This window comes from Pholcus phalangioides, unplaced genomic scaffold (assembly GCF_987345545.1).
Source record: "Pholcus phalangioides strain wild (caught in Gottingen) unplaced genomic scaffold, Ppha-v1.0 ptg000039l_1, whole genome shotgun sequence".
Classification (NCBI taxonomy): Eukaryota; Metazoa; Arthropoda; class Arachnida; order Araneae; family Pholcidae; genus Pholcus; species Pholcus phalangioides.
The window spans coordinates 19,390,302-19,407,917 of record NW_028301625.1 but is presented as its reverse complement, the minus strand read 5'-3'; the positions used below and the strand labels follow the sequence as shown (position 1 = coordinate 19,407,917).

The 17,616-nt window shown below is 36.9% G+C and overlaps 1 protein-coding gene across 4 annotated transcripts in view; it reads left to right on the top strand.

Annotated features, from left to right (window-relative positions):
- LOC149065661 (putative receptor-type tyrosine-protein phosphatase mosPTP-1) overlaps positions 1-17,616 on the top strand; it is a 568,681-nt gene that overhangs the window by 485,062 nt on the left and 66,003 nt on the right. For 3 of the 4 annotated variants that reach the window (XM_089253719.1, XM_089253718.1, XM_089253717.1), the window contains exons 4-5: positions 12,976-13,157; positions 15,070-15,254. In XM_089253719.1, coding sequence (XP_089109845.1) covers positions 12,976-13,157; positions 15,070-15,254 — 367 coding nt within the window. Of the gene's footprint in view, positions 1-12,975; positions 13,158-15,069; positions 15,255-15,970; positions 16,258-17,616 lie in introns of those variants that run through there. The other variant, XM_089253720.1, reaches the window with a different exon arrangement.

The following is a 17,616-nucleotide window of genomic DNA, read 5'->3' as shown; positions in this document are numbered from 1 at the left end:
ATTTCCAAATGCTGTAAAACAGTAGCACTTTAAGACACGGAATGCAACTGCAGAACGTTAGGTAGATGTACTCGTAAAGTTTGAGTTCCGTTACTGAGGGAAATGACGTGGGGCACGTGACAAGTCGGTTCTAGTGCTGTATCCATAAAGAAAGTGTACAGCCCTTTTTTCACGAGGAAATGGTCACAGAAGGCTGGATCGTTTTTGGATATGTTAAGTCTTTGGTTGATGCCACAGTTGCAGGACGATAGTGGCAACTTTATCTCCAATTGCACAGCAGTCACGAATTTCATCGTTTTGTGTTTTTAAATTGAGCAAAACTGTTATCGTTGCACAACAGTTACAAGTTTCGTTTTGCTGAATTCAAGAACACATAACACTTTTTCAACAGCAAAAGCAACCATTTTTAATGACAAGTACGTGATACAAAACCCACATTTTCAATTATAACTGTTTTACAGCATCTGAAAACTGTATACTTCTTTTTGAATCATTCTGTATAATTAACACGCAATTGTTGTAATCACGAAAATAAACTTTTTTTTTCATAATCCGAACGAAAAAGGTGAAAATTAAGAAATTATTAGAAAATATAGCAACTGTTTCTTCTAAATTGATGCATTCTTTGTTTTAAAGTATCGACGGAACCACCTTGCCATTAAATAAACCAGATAACATTAGAACAATGAAACCCAACTTATGAATTCACGCTGTTGTTTGAAAAGAAACAAAAAGGCTTCACACTCTCTCGTGTGTCGGATTATTCTTTCAAAAAAAATTCTATCAGGCTGATGAAATTCACGATTTTTTTTCTGTCGGCTTAACTGGATATTTGTGGTGCAATTCTCTTAGCGGCATCGTGGTGGGGAAGACATTGGTTGAGTTGCGAGAGAGGTTTCCAACTGTTAGTCAGAAAATTGATTTAGTCCACTCACTTCCTGTCCAGCAGCTCGGAAAGCAGGCAACCGACGAGATACAACAGGGATAGGGAGAAGGATTTTTCCTATTTTTTTTACCGTCCTTTTTATACGTCTTTTTTTTTTTTCTTCTCCTGTTGGAAAGACTGAACGAATCATCATCACGTGCAGGCCATTCCGGCGCTCCGATGACTAACGTGTCTGTCAAAAATGACCGAAAAGCATAACGGTACTGTCAGAAAATCGCCGCTGTAAGGCAACGGCCATGACAAGAAAAAGGAATGGTCTCTCTCTCTTTCTCCATTGCCGAAGAAATTGGGAAAAGAAACAATGTCTATACGGTAAAATAAGAACTACAGGAGGGGGAAGATCGACTATGTTCTTTCGAATGAAAGAAACATTGTGATAAAGCTGCAGGAACTCGATACAACGAGAGATCGAGCCAACGCCCAAACAATTCGATAACACACAAAAAATCTACTGGATGCAATAAAAAAACAATTCAAAGATTTATCTGGAGCGAAAATAAAAATTCAACGTCAAGTGTTAGTTCTAAAAGTAATATTTTGATATTCGTCGGTGACCATCTTCACAAGTTTCAAACACATTATACAGGGTGATTTATAAAGAGGTACATGGTTTCTCCAGGTGCTGTAAGACTCACAATTGCGATTCGTTAGGTATATGTACTCATTAAGTTGAAAGTGCTCCCGCTACTGATGGAAGTGATGTAGCTGATAGCTCGTGTCGCGTGACTAGTCTGACTAGTGCTACGTCGAGAAAACTGTCACGGGAGGCTCGTTTCTGGGTATGTCTTTGGTTGATGCTACAGTTGCAGGTTGACGGTGACAATTTTATTTTCCAACTGCACAATCGTCACGGATTCAATTTTGCTCAATTCAAAAACTTAAGACACTTTGCAGACGCAGCGGACTGTCAGTCAGAATTACTGCGTCTGCAGTGGAGAAGGTGTCGTACGTTTTTTAATTGAGCAAAACGGAATCTGCGACTCTTATGCAATTGGAGAATAAAGTTGTCACCGCCGTCCTGCAACTATGACATCAATCAAGGATTTAACATCTCCAGAGAAAAGCCACCCCCCTCCCTCCCTCCCTCCAACCAACCAACCCGTTACAGTTTTCTCGTTAAAAAAAGAGCTGTACACTTTCTTTATGGACACAGCACTAAAACAGACTACTTTACTGCACACCAACTCCGGTCATATATCGCCATGCGGCAATTTTCAACCAGTGCAGTTGGGTGAGATATGAAAGATCCATCCATCGGTGGTTTCCTCAGGTAAAGAACTTGCTTATGACGTTCTATGCCCGGATTCAAACCCATGGACCTTGATGGTAACTTCCACAGTGGAAGACGAGCATCTTACCACTACGCCACTCGGGCGTACTAAAACATACTAGTCACGTGGCATGCACTATGACCTGCATATACGTACTTCCTTCTATAGCGGCACACAAGTTTTATGAGTACATCCGCCGAACGGATAGCAGTTGTGGTCCCTGTATTCAACTGTTACTGTTTCACAGCATCCGGAAACTGTACAGTTTTTTATAAATCCCCCTGTATGCTCGTGCATTAAAATTCAAAGATTATACATCCAAATAAGCTCCGTTGAAAAAATAGTTTGAAAATTGGCAATTTTATAATGAAAGGTCGAAAAGAACGTCCAAAAATATTTGAAAATAAAAGGGGACATATGTTACACTAATCATGGTGTCAGTTGGTTGTCCGTCGAATTGTTCTACCCATTTTACTAGTCCTTGGAAATAGAAAGGTTCAAGAACGCTGGCTTGGAGCATAGAACCCATAGGAGGGGTATGTTCCAAATCAGTTGCGTACTGTTCTTGTATTGATTTTAAAGTATTCTATAAAATTTGAAGAAGAGAAAAAACTCTGCAGTATATGTGAATAATAGGATGATCGTGATCAAGAGCCCGTTGTCTTTACCTGATAACATCTCCCTACCATGAGAGTGAGAAAGAACAAAAGAAAAAGATTTCGTAGCGAGGGACGAAATATCAATAAACCTGTTAGACTTTGTTTGGGGAGAATCCTTACATACAGCTAAAAATATTCGACTATATTTTGAATCCGATTCTGTTGTTTGTGATAATGCACCATGAGACCAAACATGTCTGCTTTCTGTTAATCCCTTCCTTTCGCTCTTCTCGTTGATTACGTATTCGGAAAAGAGACGAAATGACAACAGGGCTTTAAGCAGAGCACAATAGCTTTTATGAGAACCTTTCATGACTCGAAAATGTAGAGCTTCATCATCGAAGTCTTCTCAAAGCTTAATTCTGGAGTTTTACAAATGGGAACCTAAGATATATTCCAATGTCTTTAGATAAATAAAACGAGTCTGTCTTCTCTCTCTCTCTCTCGAAATGGAAATAATATTTAACAATCGAGAATTTTCTAGTGAAGGGCTATTTGTTTCGTGCAGCATTCACTTTTCAGTGTCAATATTTATCAGTGTATATTATTTATATGTCTTAAACATCACCTTTGATTATAATAATATCTTTATTAATATCAATTTGTCTAGCGAAGGAATTAAATATTTTACACTGTTTCCAGCTGAAGAGCGACTATAAATAATTTATTCATCTATAATTTTGCTGTTTTCGCATCGCTGTTTTATCTAGTTCACTGCTCATGAAAATAAGATTTTAAATGAATGAAACTTTCTAAAATGTTTTTAATAGAAATATATATAAAAGAATGAATAATTAAGAACATGTGACTTCGGATTTGATTCTTTGTAGTATTGATTTTGCTGATTTTCATTAGCTCTTTCCATTTCCAAAATACGTAATCGTGTAATCCTGTTATATGAATGATGTAGTCTTGCTTCATCTCATTTAAAAGTATTCCTAAAATCAAAAATATCCGACTAAAAACTAAATAATGCACTCACATTAATTGAAACTGTTGATACTTATTATTAGTTCTTAACAAATAACTGATTCAATCACGAAATACTCATTTTCACCGTCATATTCCACTCGATTTTGTATTCGACAGATACAAATACAATAGATCTTTGGTATTCTGCAATTTTTTTAATAATTATACGTGAATGTTACATTCACTTTGATTATATGAATAAGGGATTCAAATTATATGTACATATATACGCCTACAGTATTCTTGTAACCGCGTACAACATCCGAGATACAGCTTTATCTCTAATACAGACTTCTTTGTCCTAATTATGGTAAGCGCTTTATGTTTTTCACACCCGAATGGCTTCTTCTACTTATTCGAAGGGAACAAATAGGATAATGTGCTTAATTTTACAAGATTTTGATCTCAGGAGACTCTATTCCCGATTCCTGCTGGAATTCTGTAAATGTATGTGGAAATATATATTTTATTATCCGATGGTTAGGGAAAATGAACTGCAGAGGCGATTAGCCGCATGATGGCGTCGCTGCTATAACTATTCGAATTCATGAATAAAAGCCTTCCAATAAATGAAACATACTCTCCATCTAAAACAGGAGTTCTTATCTGAGAGTCCACGGACCCCTTGGGGGGAGATTTCAGAGGACCGTGAACTTATTATGCTTCGAAGGGGTCCATTGCCTTCATTTTATTGGTACAGTGAGTCATTGTCCTACATCTCATTTTTCCAAAGGTTCCCATAAAAGAAAAAAGTTAAGAAACCTAATTTAAAAATAACGGGTATACTTCTAGCAAGTCAAAAAATAGAGAACTCACAATCGATATGTTTTGATATGGTTTCCATTGACTTATTTGCACTTGGATCAGCTTATCTGCTATTCTTAGAAGATATGTCCGATAGTGCTTTTCTTCAGAACCTAGTCGATAAGAAAAATCTTTGACCACCATTTCCGATTTCACTTGAAGAAATAGTCACATGTCGCATGAAAACTTGTGGATCCATGTTAATTCTATGTCTGAATGTTTAGTGCGATACACATTCAGTGCTTTGTCAGGATAAATATTAACCAATTTCTTAAATTTGCACTTAATCATGTGGAAGCAACCGCTGCACAAGTGAAGTTTGTACGGATAATATCGGAGGATATTCCGCACGATCTTATGGACAGTTGAACGTGGCCTATCCAACGCCTGTGCTACACGCCTGACACTACGAATTTGAACCACGAGAATTTGAATCTCTGTCCTGTTCCACCTGAAGCGAAACCTCCAGTACTGCGTCTATAGGAACGGGTTTTCTTCCTCTTCCAGGACGAACAGCCAACGATCCTGTGGTTTCAAATTTCGTTATCATACTCCGAAGGTTTTTAACATTCATTGGACCTTTTCGAATCCTCTTCAAAGTCCGACATCACATAAATTTACATGCTTACTAAAGGTATTCAAAGTGAAATGCCCTCTGGAGGCGTCATATGCAACTAATTTTTTCCCCCCTAAAAAAATTTCCATCACTTCATGAAGTTCTTCACAAAATTTCACACTTTTCTGATGACTGGTTTTGCCTGTAGGCTACTTTAAAATAGGGTCTTTTAATTATGGAGCCTTGTATATTGTATATATTTTTCTCATGCTTCATCTTGCTTACAATCTGAAGCTCTGTATATATTTTTTATAGTATTGTATTTTTTCCACATATTTTTTCATTGTCATTTTTTCGTCCAACATGGTTTTTTGAGAAAGCAGGCGTCGGGGAACAAGGGTTGGCGTTTTTAAGGCAATCAGGCATAGCCACCCTTCAGAAACGCCTATTCTTTTCGAACCATTCATGATGTTCCCCCCGATGACGATTCACTGCATATAGGTTCTATTTCACTCTCGTAAAATTTCATTTTTTTCTTCAAATAATTTCCTTTTAAGTATCTATATATATACACACACACAGATTTTTTTCCCGCCATAGATTATGTGTTTCTATTTTATGAACTAATATATATATAGTAGAAATTTTATGAGAAAAGTGAATACGTAGTTGTTTTACAAGATCGACCAAACGAACCGTTAAAAAACTATTATAAAACACAAGAAGAGGTGGGGTTCTTCAAAGACATATATACATACATTTTACTTAGATACATAGACAAAAAAAATTGTTTTTTGTCGTTTATTTAGTATGAATTTTTCTCCACCACAAAAAAGTCCCAAAAAAAAAACATGAAAGTAAAAATTCCAAGTTTAAGAAGAAAGAAATTACAGGATATGAGTACATAAGAGAAGGGAGACAACTAAAAAAAAACATTATAAAAAAAAAAATAAAAATCTACAAACGTGCTCACATCAATTTAAAACATAAAGTATACAAAATCACGAACCATATAAATTTTTTTTTTCCTTCTCTTATCCCAAACGAATTAAATAGTGCGACTAATTAGTGAATTAAGCATAGTTTCGTGGAAACCCCATTGAGCAGGAAACTAAAAGTTTTAACGAAGAGGAGACTTGGAAATAATTAAGAACACGTTTTTTTTTTGTTTTTTTTTTTTTTGTATTAACGCTGCATTCTTCTGCTTTTTTTTTTTTTTTCCGTTTTCTTATGTGTGTTTTTTCTTTCATTTGACGATAAATTTTCGGTCGGTGTTCATCCATCCTCTCCAACTCCTTCCAATGTTTAAGACGAACAAAATGGACTGTGTGTGTATGTATTTCTCCCTCTCTTTACCATTTTCTACACACAAATTTTTCGTATCCCGACTATTTTTCTTTTTAATCTTTTCTTTACATTATTTTCTCAAAGTTTGTTTTTTTTTTTCCCCTCTCTCTCTCTCTCCCCTTTCCTTGTGGCAAAAGAGAATAAGAAGAAATAAGAAAATTTTATGCCTCCGATGAATTGGAGTCTTTTCTTATTCCTTGATTCGTAAAAATGGACCTCGATGTTCATTTCAAACTAAGTAAAAATATCAAAAAATAAAATGAAGGGTTAGTAGTTACATTTAAAAAAAAAAAATGAAACACAAACTAAATGAACAAAAGTCACTGATAATGATTAAATTACATACACACAAACACAAAAAATGATAATGATGATTATAAGTAAAATGGAAAACTGAGTGTTGAGAAGTAACTTACATCTTTTCCGTTCTTCTACATTTGTTCCTTTTTCCAATTTACTTAACAAAAAAATGATAAGAATTTTGGGTTTGCGTTTTCTTTCTTTTTCTTTGAAGAAAATCTGCTTGTTCTTCCTGGGAAATGCAAAATCTGCTGCTGCCATGGTGTTCGTCGTCTTTTCAAGCACGTAATGCTTTTTCGGGTTATACGTGATGTACGTGAGGATTGGATTCTCTCTTCTCCAGTCTTTTCTAGTAATAGTCTGAAATTTTTCCTCTCAATCACTTGATGCATATTCAAGTGAACGTCTCTTCCGTTTTGAATCACTAGTGTTTGGCAAAAACCCATTTGTCTTCCGTACAAATTAGTCGAGCAGATAGTCCGAATCTAAATAGAAACCAAACAGTTTGAAACTTACTACTGTACTTTTCTTTTAATTAATTTCGCATTAGTGTTAGTTACAATCTAGCGGCTGAATCGTAACGATACGCCATATCCATTGTATGATCTAGCTCACGCGAAGCTAGAATACATTACTTTGGGAAACCTTAAATGAGGATTGCTTCATTCCAACTTTTACTGTGCGTCTTGTATAAATGGAGGATTATTATTTCGTTATACGGATTTTGTTTCTATACAGGGTGGTTATAAATAAACTGACACTACTCGGATGTATGTAGTGCCCATTCTGATGGAGGTATTTTTATGAACTTGGTATATAGGATATATAGACTATGGGGAAAAGATTCAATATATATAAAAAACAGTACAGTTTTTGACCACTAGGTAAAAAAAGTAGCGTTTTTTATCGCAGCTATCTTTTTCCCATGGTCCAAGTGACGCATATAAAAAGTTTCAATGAAATACGTCCAGCATAACGGGCGCTACATAGGTCAGTTGGAGTAGTGTCAGCATAATTAAACTGACACTACTCCGACCTATGTAGCGCCCGTTGTGGTGAACGTATTGCATTGATTCTTGGTATATGAGTTATTTGGACCACGGGAAAAAGATAGTGGTTACAAAAAAACGTCACTTTTTCACCTGGTGGCCAAAAAATGAACTATAATTTTATTGAGTCTTTCTGTACCCCCCCCCCCCATGGTCCTTATATCCCATATAACAAGTTTCATCAAAATACCTCCATCAGAATTGGCGCTACATACGTCTGAGTAGTGTCAGTTTATTTATAACCACCCTGTATGGATGGCAGAGGCGTCGGAAGTGTTTCGGACCCATGAGTACTCGACTCGAATTTCATGTCCGAAATTTTAATTTCTGAATCAGCTCTGAGGTGCTCGGACCCGTTCTACAAATTTCCGGGCACCCCCAGCTCCGACGCCCCTTGATGGGTGAAACATTAATGCTTTAGTGTTAGGTCGGTAGAAATATACTATATTTCATTTTAACTCTTCCAATGTTTTTTTCTCACTCCTTTCGAAGGAATGCATTTTTCTTCCCCCATGCAAACACTTGGAGCACAAACACAGGCTTCAGCGATTCAATAACAATAGACGATGTGGTACATGGAGATTGGGGGACGTCTATGAGTTAATATTCTTCATTAGAATAGGTAGCAATTTTTGGCCGATGAAAAAGTACTTTGTTTTGTTTTCGTTTGTGTGTTTCTCGTTTCAAAAACCAGCCTCTTTTTTTTTCTTTTCTTTTTTCAAACGAGAGATTTTAAAACTTCCTACATTAGGGACTGTTTATATAACTTCGTTGGTAAAACTTTTGCGTCGGAGCAATGGGTGCTGAGCAGCCCCAGTATTTTGTGGCATGGGTCCGAGCACACCAGAATTTATACAAAAATCAGAATCGTTTTACATGAAGCTCAAGCCGAGCGCTACCGCTCACGGGTCTAAAACTATTTCAATGGCCCTGAATTAATTCCCTTAGCTTAAACTGCCATGCATAAATGAGCTATGCGGAATGAAACGTGTATCAAATAAAAAATGAGGAACTAATTCTCATGCATAATATCTTGTCGAAAAGAATTATTGATTATAAATACAACTAATAATTTTAACCAAATAGCTTCATAATGCCAAATAAAATGCTAGCGAACTTTATACAGGGTGTCCTGTAAGTCCTAATTCTCATCAACCTTTAACTCATCAACCGTTCGTCGTTGATGTATGGTTCCAATTTAAAAAATGCTCAAAATATGTTCAGAAATCACCCTGTGCCAGTTTTGAGAGTGAAAATACAATGTCACAAAGTAAAAAAAATTAAATTTTTATATGCACACCCTGATCTAAAACCCCTAATTAAAAAATTGTTGTCCTGTCTCTCGTGAGGCCGACAAAAATAAATTTCATGTTTCAAAGAGCAATATTCGCGGAGATATTTGAATGCAAAAATCGGAGAAAAGTTGGGAAACAATGCTCCTTTCCCTCGTTTATGCTGTTCTTTCCCAACTTCTCTTCGATTTTTGAATTCAAATATCTCTCCGAATATTGCATTTATAAATGTGAATTTTATTTTATTAGTTCAGAAGAGACTAGGCAACAACTTTCTAATTGCGTTTTTTAGGACAGGGTGTCCATATAAAAATTTAATTTTTTTGTATTTTGTGACACACTCTCAAAACTGTTACGGGGATTTCTGAACGTATTTTTTGAGCATTTTTTAAATTGGAACCCATACCTCTTCAATAAACGGTTGATGACATAAAGGCCGAATATGGCCGATGACATAAATGACTTGTAGGACAACATATATAATGCCAAATAAAATGCTAGCTAACTCTATAATGAAAAATGAACTGCTAGCGAACTGATTCAACTGAATGTCAAATTCAGGGGCAGCTCGAGCTCACCAGCCGCCCGTATGTGCCACCCTTAAAGACGACCCTGGCAGGAGGCTGACAGTGTTTTTAACTTGGGGCGAATCTGGGATAAACCTGATTTATTTTTTTTCATCCGCGGAAAGCCGTACACATTGTTCACCCAACAAAATTTTATTGACCATACGTCCCGCTCTTAAAGAAACTGTCCTGTTATTTTAGTACAGAGCTATTTCACCGTTTCCAATTATAGCAGATAATTTTTTTCCACATTACAGCTCTTATTGATATATGAGCCATAATAATTTCTTTCTTTTAAAGTTAAAATTTTTGATTCTCGAATTTATTCTTGAATCTCCAACACGGAGTTGAAAATTAACGCCAAAATACCTGCACAAAGGTTCACAGGGCAGAAACTACGTGATTCCCGGGGGGGGAAGCAAAATTCACACTTGCCCGTGTAACGGGAGTCCATTCTTGTTTCTGATATTGCGGCCCCAGACCCTGTCTTTTCCCTCAAGTTTTTTCAACATCTTTCGTTGTCAAGCAATAACTCAAAGGAGTGACAGCGTGTGGTGCCTTCCAAACTTTTATTATTCCAAAATTTAAAAAAATTAGGTGTCTAACAAAAGTCTAGGCTGCCGCCCCTTCCAACCAACTGCCCGGGTGCACCGGGCTCCTTGCACCCTCTCTTAAGCCGCCCTGCGTCCGCATTCTGTGCATAGGCGGAGATAGACTTGAAAGTCTGGGGGGACGCACGATGGTGATGATGTCAATTCATATATAAACATGTACATTAGATCAGTCGACTCCACCTTTGACACTGGGGGGGGGGGGGGGGCAATGCGCCTCATGTCCCCCCGTATCTCTGCCCATGAGTTTGTGGTATAATTGAACTCTCTTTCACAGTTTATAAAAACCTCATTACGTTATTTTAATTTGAAACGAATTCATACTTTTGATGTTTTGAACTGTGAAAACCCTGCAATAAAATGGTCTTTTATTTGATTTATTTTTTTTTTTTTTTTTTCTTTTCCAATTCATGGTTTGGTTCGCAGAATGTGGCCCACCATACAGCGGCGAATTAAGGTCGGTTGAGGCCCCGTGCGCAGAAGAAACTATTGGGCCCATTGAATTAGAAAAAAGTGTACAGTTGGGGTTTAAGGGGCCCTTCAGAAGTCGGAGCCCCGGGCGCGCCCGCCGTTAAATCCGCCTCCGTCCGTACATCATGTTATTGCATGTCCTGCTGTTTGATGGATTAGTTTATTTTCTCGTTGTTGAAGTGAGTTGCTGAATAAAAAGTTGGATATATTGGAGATTTGGTGCTGCCATCTGTCTGTAAGACGATCAAGCTTGAACTGAACTCCACTACTTTTTTCTTTTTTTGATGTGATGTCCTTTTAATACGCAGCCACATGTGGACGGCCCAGTTCAAAAAGACAACTCAGAAAATTGAATTTTTGAATTTTTCATTCCATGAGAACTGAGGAAAATGCCTCTACATATTGCAAAACAGCAACAACCCCCAAATCTGCTTAATATGCTCCCTACTGTAATTAAATCTGAGTTGATTCCCATTCAGTTCCATACAAAGTGAATCTTTGAAATGAGGAAATCTCAATACATAGAATTTTGAGTTGGTGCCTCTTTGTGAACTGGGCCGCCGATATTATGATATTCAGGGCTCCAACTTTGAAGTGAGAGGGCCTTTCGGTAATGCTGGAATTTGGCAGTCCTTACGACCTGCTTCCTCCCCCCCCCCCCCGTATTTTAATACACGTGTAATATATGTATACATATGTTACAGCCAAAGCCCGAAATGTGGCCAATTCGTGACGAGCCGGCCACTTCAAAAACTGGCCAAGAGTTTAGGCCACAGTCCGAATTGCAGGAATGATTCGGACTTCGCCGGCCAAAGCTGGATGTGCTGATGTGTGACGGCCCGGTAGAAGCCAAATCCATTTTTTTTTAATCGCCGACGTCTGATACATGTCTATATGTAGCAGCTGTATTGGATTAGTTCCATGTGACGAGAGAGAAAAAAGTGAAATTTCAGAGAAAAACTATAAAAATAATTATATAAAGATATAGTTTTTCCTGTCAAATTTTGGAGAGAAACATGATTACCGCGTCATGACTGCGGTTTGATGCGTTGCCATAACTAACGTAGACATAATTATCACGAAAAAATACGCCAACTTGATGATCCCGAATCATGTTTTTTGTTATCGGACTTTGGCTAGGGATCACCAGCCACTTCTCGAACTGGCCGGATCAGTATTGAACGAAATTAACCAATTCACGAAGTGGTCGGCCCCGTCGTGAATTGGCCAGTTTCGGGCTTTGGCAGTAACATATACAAGATGATTCAAAACTCAACGTACAAACTTTTAGGAGAGGTAGAAAACACAAAAACAAAACAGAATCACATAGGAATTTATGACCGGAAACCCCAGCCTGATCAGCTGGAAGATAAACGAAGATGCAGAAATGGCAAGCCAATAATAGGTGGAAAAACTCTTTATTTAGCCATATTTTACACGAGGACAGTACGTGTACGTGTTAAGTTTCATAACAAGTGCTCAAAGTTCTTACCGTCTACAGTTACGCACGCTTCACAACGGTGATACATTGATTGTCGAACCCTTTCAAAAATACTTTCACACGACGGAGATTCTTGCGACGAGGTCGGTGTCAGAGTCAACGGCCTACTCTCGAAACTTAACATGTACACGTACTGTCCTCGTGTATATAAAGTATCGCTAAATAAAAAGTTTTCCAGTCATTACTGCCTTGCCATTTCTGCATCTTCGTTTAGCCTCCAGCTGATCAGGCTGGGGTTTCCAGCCATACAATCCTATGTGATTTTGTTTTGTTTTTGTGTTTTCTACTTCCCCAAAAAGTTTGTACGTTGAGTTTTGATTCACCCTGTATATATGCAGTGAAACTCCTTTTAACTGTCACTCTTCTTTTACGCATGAATTGTTTTGTTCCACTGTGTAAAAGAAGGGATTTGCTGTATTTATGCTTTCAAATAGGAACTTACGCAGATCTTAATTCTCCCTTAATTTTTTTTCTGCAACATTTCTGAACATTTGCTTGAATATTGCTTATCTGCCCTATCCCCGCAGTGAAAATCAATATCATATTTATAAGAATGTCATAATTGTGTCGTGTTCGACAAAGTGATCAAATTTTCCGGTTTCCCTTATTATTCTGTTGTTTCTTTCATAGAGTGGGCGAGACCAAAGAATGGGATACATCTAATGGTATAATGACGTCCGACAATCGCACCAGTTATCAAGTTATTGGTCTGCAACCGTATACAGTGTATTCCTTCCGTGTTGTGGCCGTAAACGCCATAGGAGCTAGTCAGCCAAGCAAAGAGTCATATTATATGGTTACACTGCGAGAAAGTAAGTGCCCAAAATTTCTTTTTTGCAGTAAAAATTTCTAGGCTTTATTATTCAAACAATTTTTTCTTCACAAGTAAATACTGCGTGATTGTTGGATTTTAAGGACTTCGTGGTTATTGATTATAAGCAACGCCAACTTAAACGGCATTCATGTAACCATTTGCAAACTGTATTATCGCACTACTTACATGTTTTATTATAAATTACACATAGATGTACCGCGCAGATTTAGGAAGTGTGTGCCACCAAAAAATAAATAATGACGATACGCAGCCAACAATAGCCAATCGATGAGAATACCATTTCCGACCATGAATATAAAGGTTACAGTTTATATGCAAATATATAGGATACCTATACTCAATCAATATGCTGCTTTTATAGCCTTTGTTATTTAACATGCACTCTGAACACTGAAAACACAACAAAGCTCTTATAATGGTCATTCGAGGGTTCTTCCTAAACTGAGCGTGTTATGAAAGTACCGCCAACAAATTGTTTCTTATTCCACACACTTTACTCTCACTATCATACTCTATTTTAGAATGTAAAATTGATTTTTGAAAAATCAAGTTCGAATATCGCATCAAATACTGGATGAAAATAAATTAGAAGAAAACGAATGGAATTTTATTTCAAATCACTTTTAAGTAGGCAGTATTAGTAGGCCTATTATTCCTCCCATAAATCATAACAAGAGTTCTACATAAATAATTCATAAAGTTCTTCAGAGCATCTTTAAAGCGAAAAATATAACATATTAGTGTATATATGTACGTAATATTTTTTTTTTCATTTCTGTTATCACGAATGTGGAGCCTTCTTAAGCATGAACCCGGCCGCACGTGTTGTACACACCTAAGAGCAGCTCTGAATTTAAGAACTCATTTTAGATGTGCCGTGAAATTTAAAAGTGCTGGAAATCGTTGTGCTGTATTAAAACAAGGGTGTTCCACCTCTAAGAGAATTTCGGGCCACTTCACTGATTTGAAAACGTGTCGCGAGCCACTTAATTAAGTGATGTGGAACAGCGTCGGAAGTTACTGAAGTGATCTGTAAAGCGCCGCGGGCCACTTGAGTGATCTAGAACTGTGCCGCGGTAATCTGTAAATATACCGCAGGCCTACTAAGGACCGTGGGCAGTAGCGTTGGAGCTATGGGTGCTCGAGCAACCACACTATTTTTGTAAACAAGTTTGTGCAACCCCAAAATGTATTCATAATGGAGAATTTCTTGCATAAAGCTCAAGCTGAGCACACGCAGATCTAAAACTCTTCCGACGCCTATGTAAATGATCTAGAAATGTGCCACGGGCCACTCAAGTGATGTGGAACTGCACCGCGGGTAACTTAATATCTAAAAATGTACCGCTTAGATGAACTAATTTGTACATTTAAACCTAATTTTCAAAATTTGGTTTGAGGTCGCAGACCACTTCAGATGACTCCGAGGGCCACATTTAGCCAGCGGGTTCAGCATGTATGTATTAATTAAAGTAGCGTACACATATACTTTTCAAGAACTTTCGACTAAAATTCAAGTTTATTTTTAGAAATTACTAGTATTAATTATTTTTAGTGAATGGGTAAATTTTGTCGGTAGATCAGATGATAGCGAAATATTTCAACATTCTAGTTAAAAGAACATAAAATTATTTTTCTAATAATCAATAAAATTCATCTTAAATTTTTTATGAACCTCCAAAAAAACGTTTAGTGGACGAGTCAAAGAAAGTTTATTGTTTATCGTGAACGCGCGAGATTTCCTGGAATTTCCCTAGAATTGATATGCGTTTATTAAATGTACATCTTTTAAGAAAAAACTTTCTTGTATCTGATTATTGATTTCTCTGTTGCCTTAACCATGCAGTATGTTATTAGTTTCGTGACTTTCGTGCCGTTCTTCCTTGCAGTTCCTGATGGAAAACCAAATATCACTCACGCTCATAACACAAGCAGTTCTTCAATTTATCTCCAGTGGGCGCCACCTCCTAGGCAAACAATCCATGGAGAATTCCTTGGTTACCGAGTCGCTTACCGACCTCGTGAAAAAGCTCGTGGTGAGCGGGAAGTCATAATTAGAGATCCACAAGCGAGGGTATGTTGACAAATGCAATAATTATATCGAAATTACATTATTATTGACATGAACAAACATCTGAACTATTTATTTCATGTTTTTACTTATACTTGTCTATCAACGCAGATAATAAAAATGTAAACATGAAATACAATTTCTGGCATTGTTCCTCAATGCTACCTGTCAGATAAAATATTAGCACACCCGTCTTTGGCTCTGCAGGTTCGGTTTCTAATCTCAGCCGGTACATGTTTTTATTTATCAAGCTGTTCGGTATCGGCTCGAAACTGCAGGTTCCTGGTAGCGAGAGGTGACCGTGGTGTGACAGTCAAACAGCTGACATGAATGGAAGCCTTTGATTCTGCAGGTTCGGGTTCGAATCCCAGCCGGTACTTATTTATCAAGCTGTTCGGAATCGGCTCTAAAATGCAGGTCCCGGTCTAGTAGGCAATAGTAGCGGGAGGTGACCGTAGTGTAGAGTCACACGGCTGACATGAGTGAGAGTGATTATGCTCCCACCGAGATTCGAACCTCTGTTCAGACCAATATTATACAAGAAATAGCTTTAGTGTGGTGCTGTTGGAATCCAAGCCTGATCGAAATTGATCAAAAGTTAATCGATTCATGAATCGTAAATTTTAAGAATCGATTGCAATACCGAATTGAATAATCGATTAATAAATTGTTTTCTTTAGTCTGTTGTTTTTGTGTAAGGGTCTTCTTTTCAGGGAATGACCATGGTTGCATGACACCCTGAATAATAGAGCCAAGTCAAGTTAAAGAGCTTTCACTGCAATCACTAAATAATTTACAAACAAAACAATCAATACAAATAACGGAGATGGGAATTAAATATGGCTCACACATATAAAATTCTTTGACCTGAAAGGATACTTAAACGAGTGATTAGGAATATCTTTATTGATTCCTTTCATTTTGAATTGACTACCTGCCATCGACCATCATGACACTGATGAGCCTGTCACTTCGCTGTCGCCGACGAAGAAGAAGGAGCTTCAAAGTAACATCAATATTCGCTTTTTTAATACATACAAAATTCGAAAGAGAACGTATATATCCACACTTATGCATGCATTTAATTTCCTACGAAACAAAATTTTCATATCTAATCAAAAAAAAATTTTCGAGCTGTAATATGGTTGTGAAAATATATTTAGTCTCAATTTTTTTTTTTTTTTGGGAAATGTGTTTTGTTGATAAAAGCTAACTTCTTTCATTGATATTTTATGGATGTAAAACCTAATTCAATTATTTGTTTATAAATATTAAAAATTCATGAACGAGTTCAAAAACGATCTAGATTCTACACAAGTTTATTTTCTTTCTTTAAAAAAAAAATAGATGGTCTTATCCTGCAATAAAAATGTAGCTCTGTTTGTTCAACAAAACAATATTTGTTTATACAAAGTGGGCAGTTAGAGTAAGTTTTAGCAATGGATTAACTTTAGATCAGTGAATATCTAATATTCCAGAATGTTGCCATTTTGAAAACTTGCTTTATACAAACACCTCAAACTAAAAAATTTTGAGAAAGGACCCACTTGATGCTCGAGACTATCTTAAAGGCATGATCAGTGAATATCTAATATGCCAGAACGCTGCTAATCCAGAAACCTGCTTTATACAAGCAGCTTAAACTAAGAAGTTTGGGGAATGAACCCACCTGATGAAAGTTTGGGGAATGAACCCACTATCTTAAATTTACCCTTTAATTGGCAAGCATTTAAATATGCAGAGGAGAAAATTTTTGAGGGATTATATCAAGCAAATGAGGTACCCTGAATTCTGCTACATGACAATGGAAAATTATTGTCTATATTTAAAAAAATATGGGATATTACACTTCAGGGAACACACTGTATTTATATTATTTACATAGATTTGAATAGTATAAAAATTTCATTTATTGTTTGCCTACCTACTTTTTTTAACATTGTTGAAGAATGCACAGCAATATATTTCCTACACACGTGGTATTTTCCTTAAAATGCACGGGTTAAAAATCGTTCCTGTTTGGTTTGTAAAGAAGTAGGAGACATATGTGTCTTTTAGCCATTCAGCTGGTAATTATAGGAACAGCTCGCAAGTAAAAATCAAATGTTCAGGAGTTTCTTAGAAGCATCAATGCTAAAACGAGCAGAAAATATACAATGTCGTTATTTGAAAAATAGAAGAAACTCGTGTTGCTTAAATGTAACACATCCTAACAAAGGATTAAGAGTATCATTGGCTCCCTTGTAAACCAATGAACTGGGGCCTCATGGGTGGAGATACTGGGGGGAAAACCCCTCACCTCCAGTGTCAAAGGTGGAGTTGATTGATTGAATGCATGTGTATATATATTAGTTGGCATCATGGC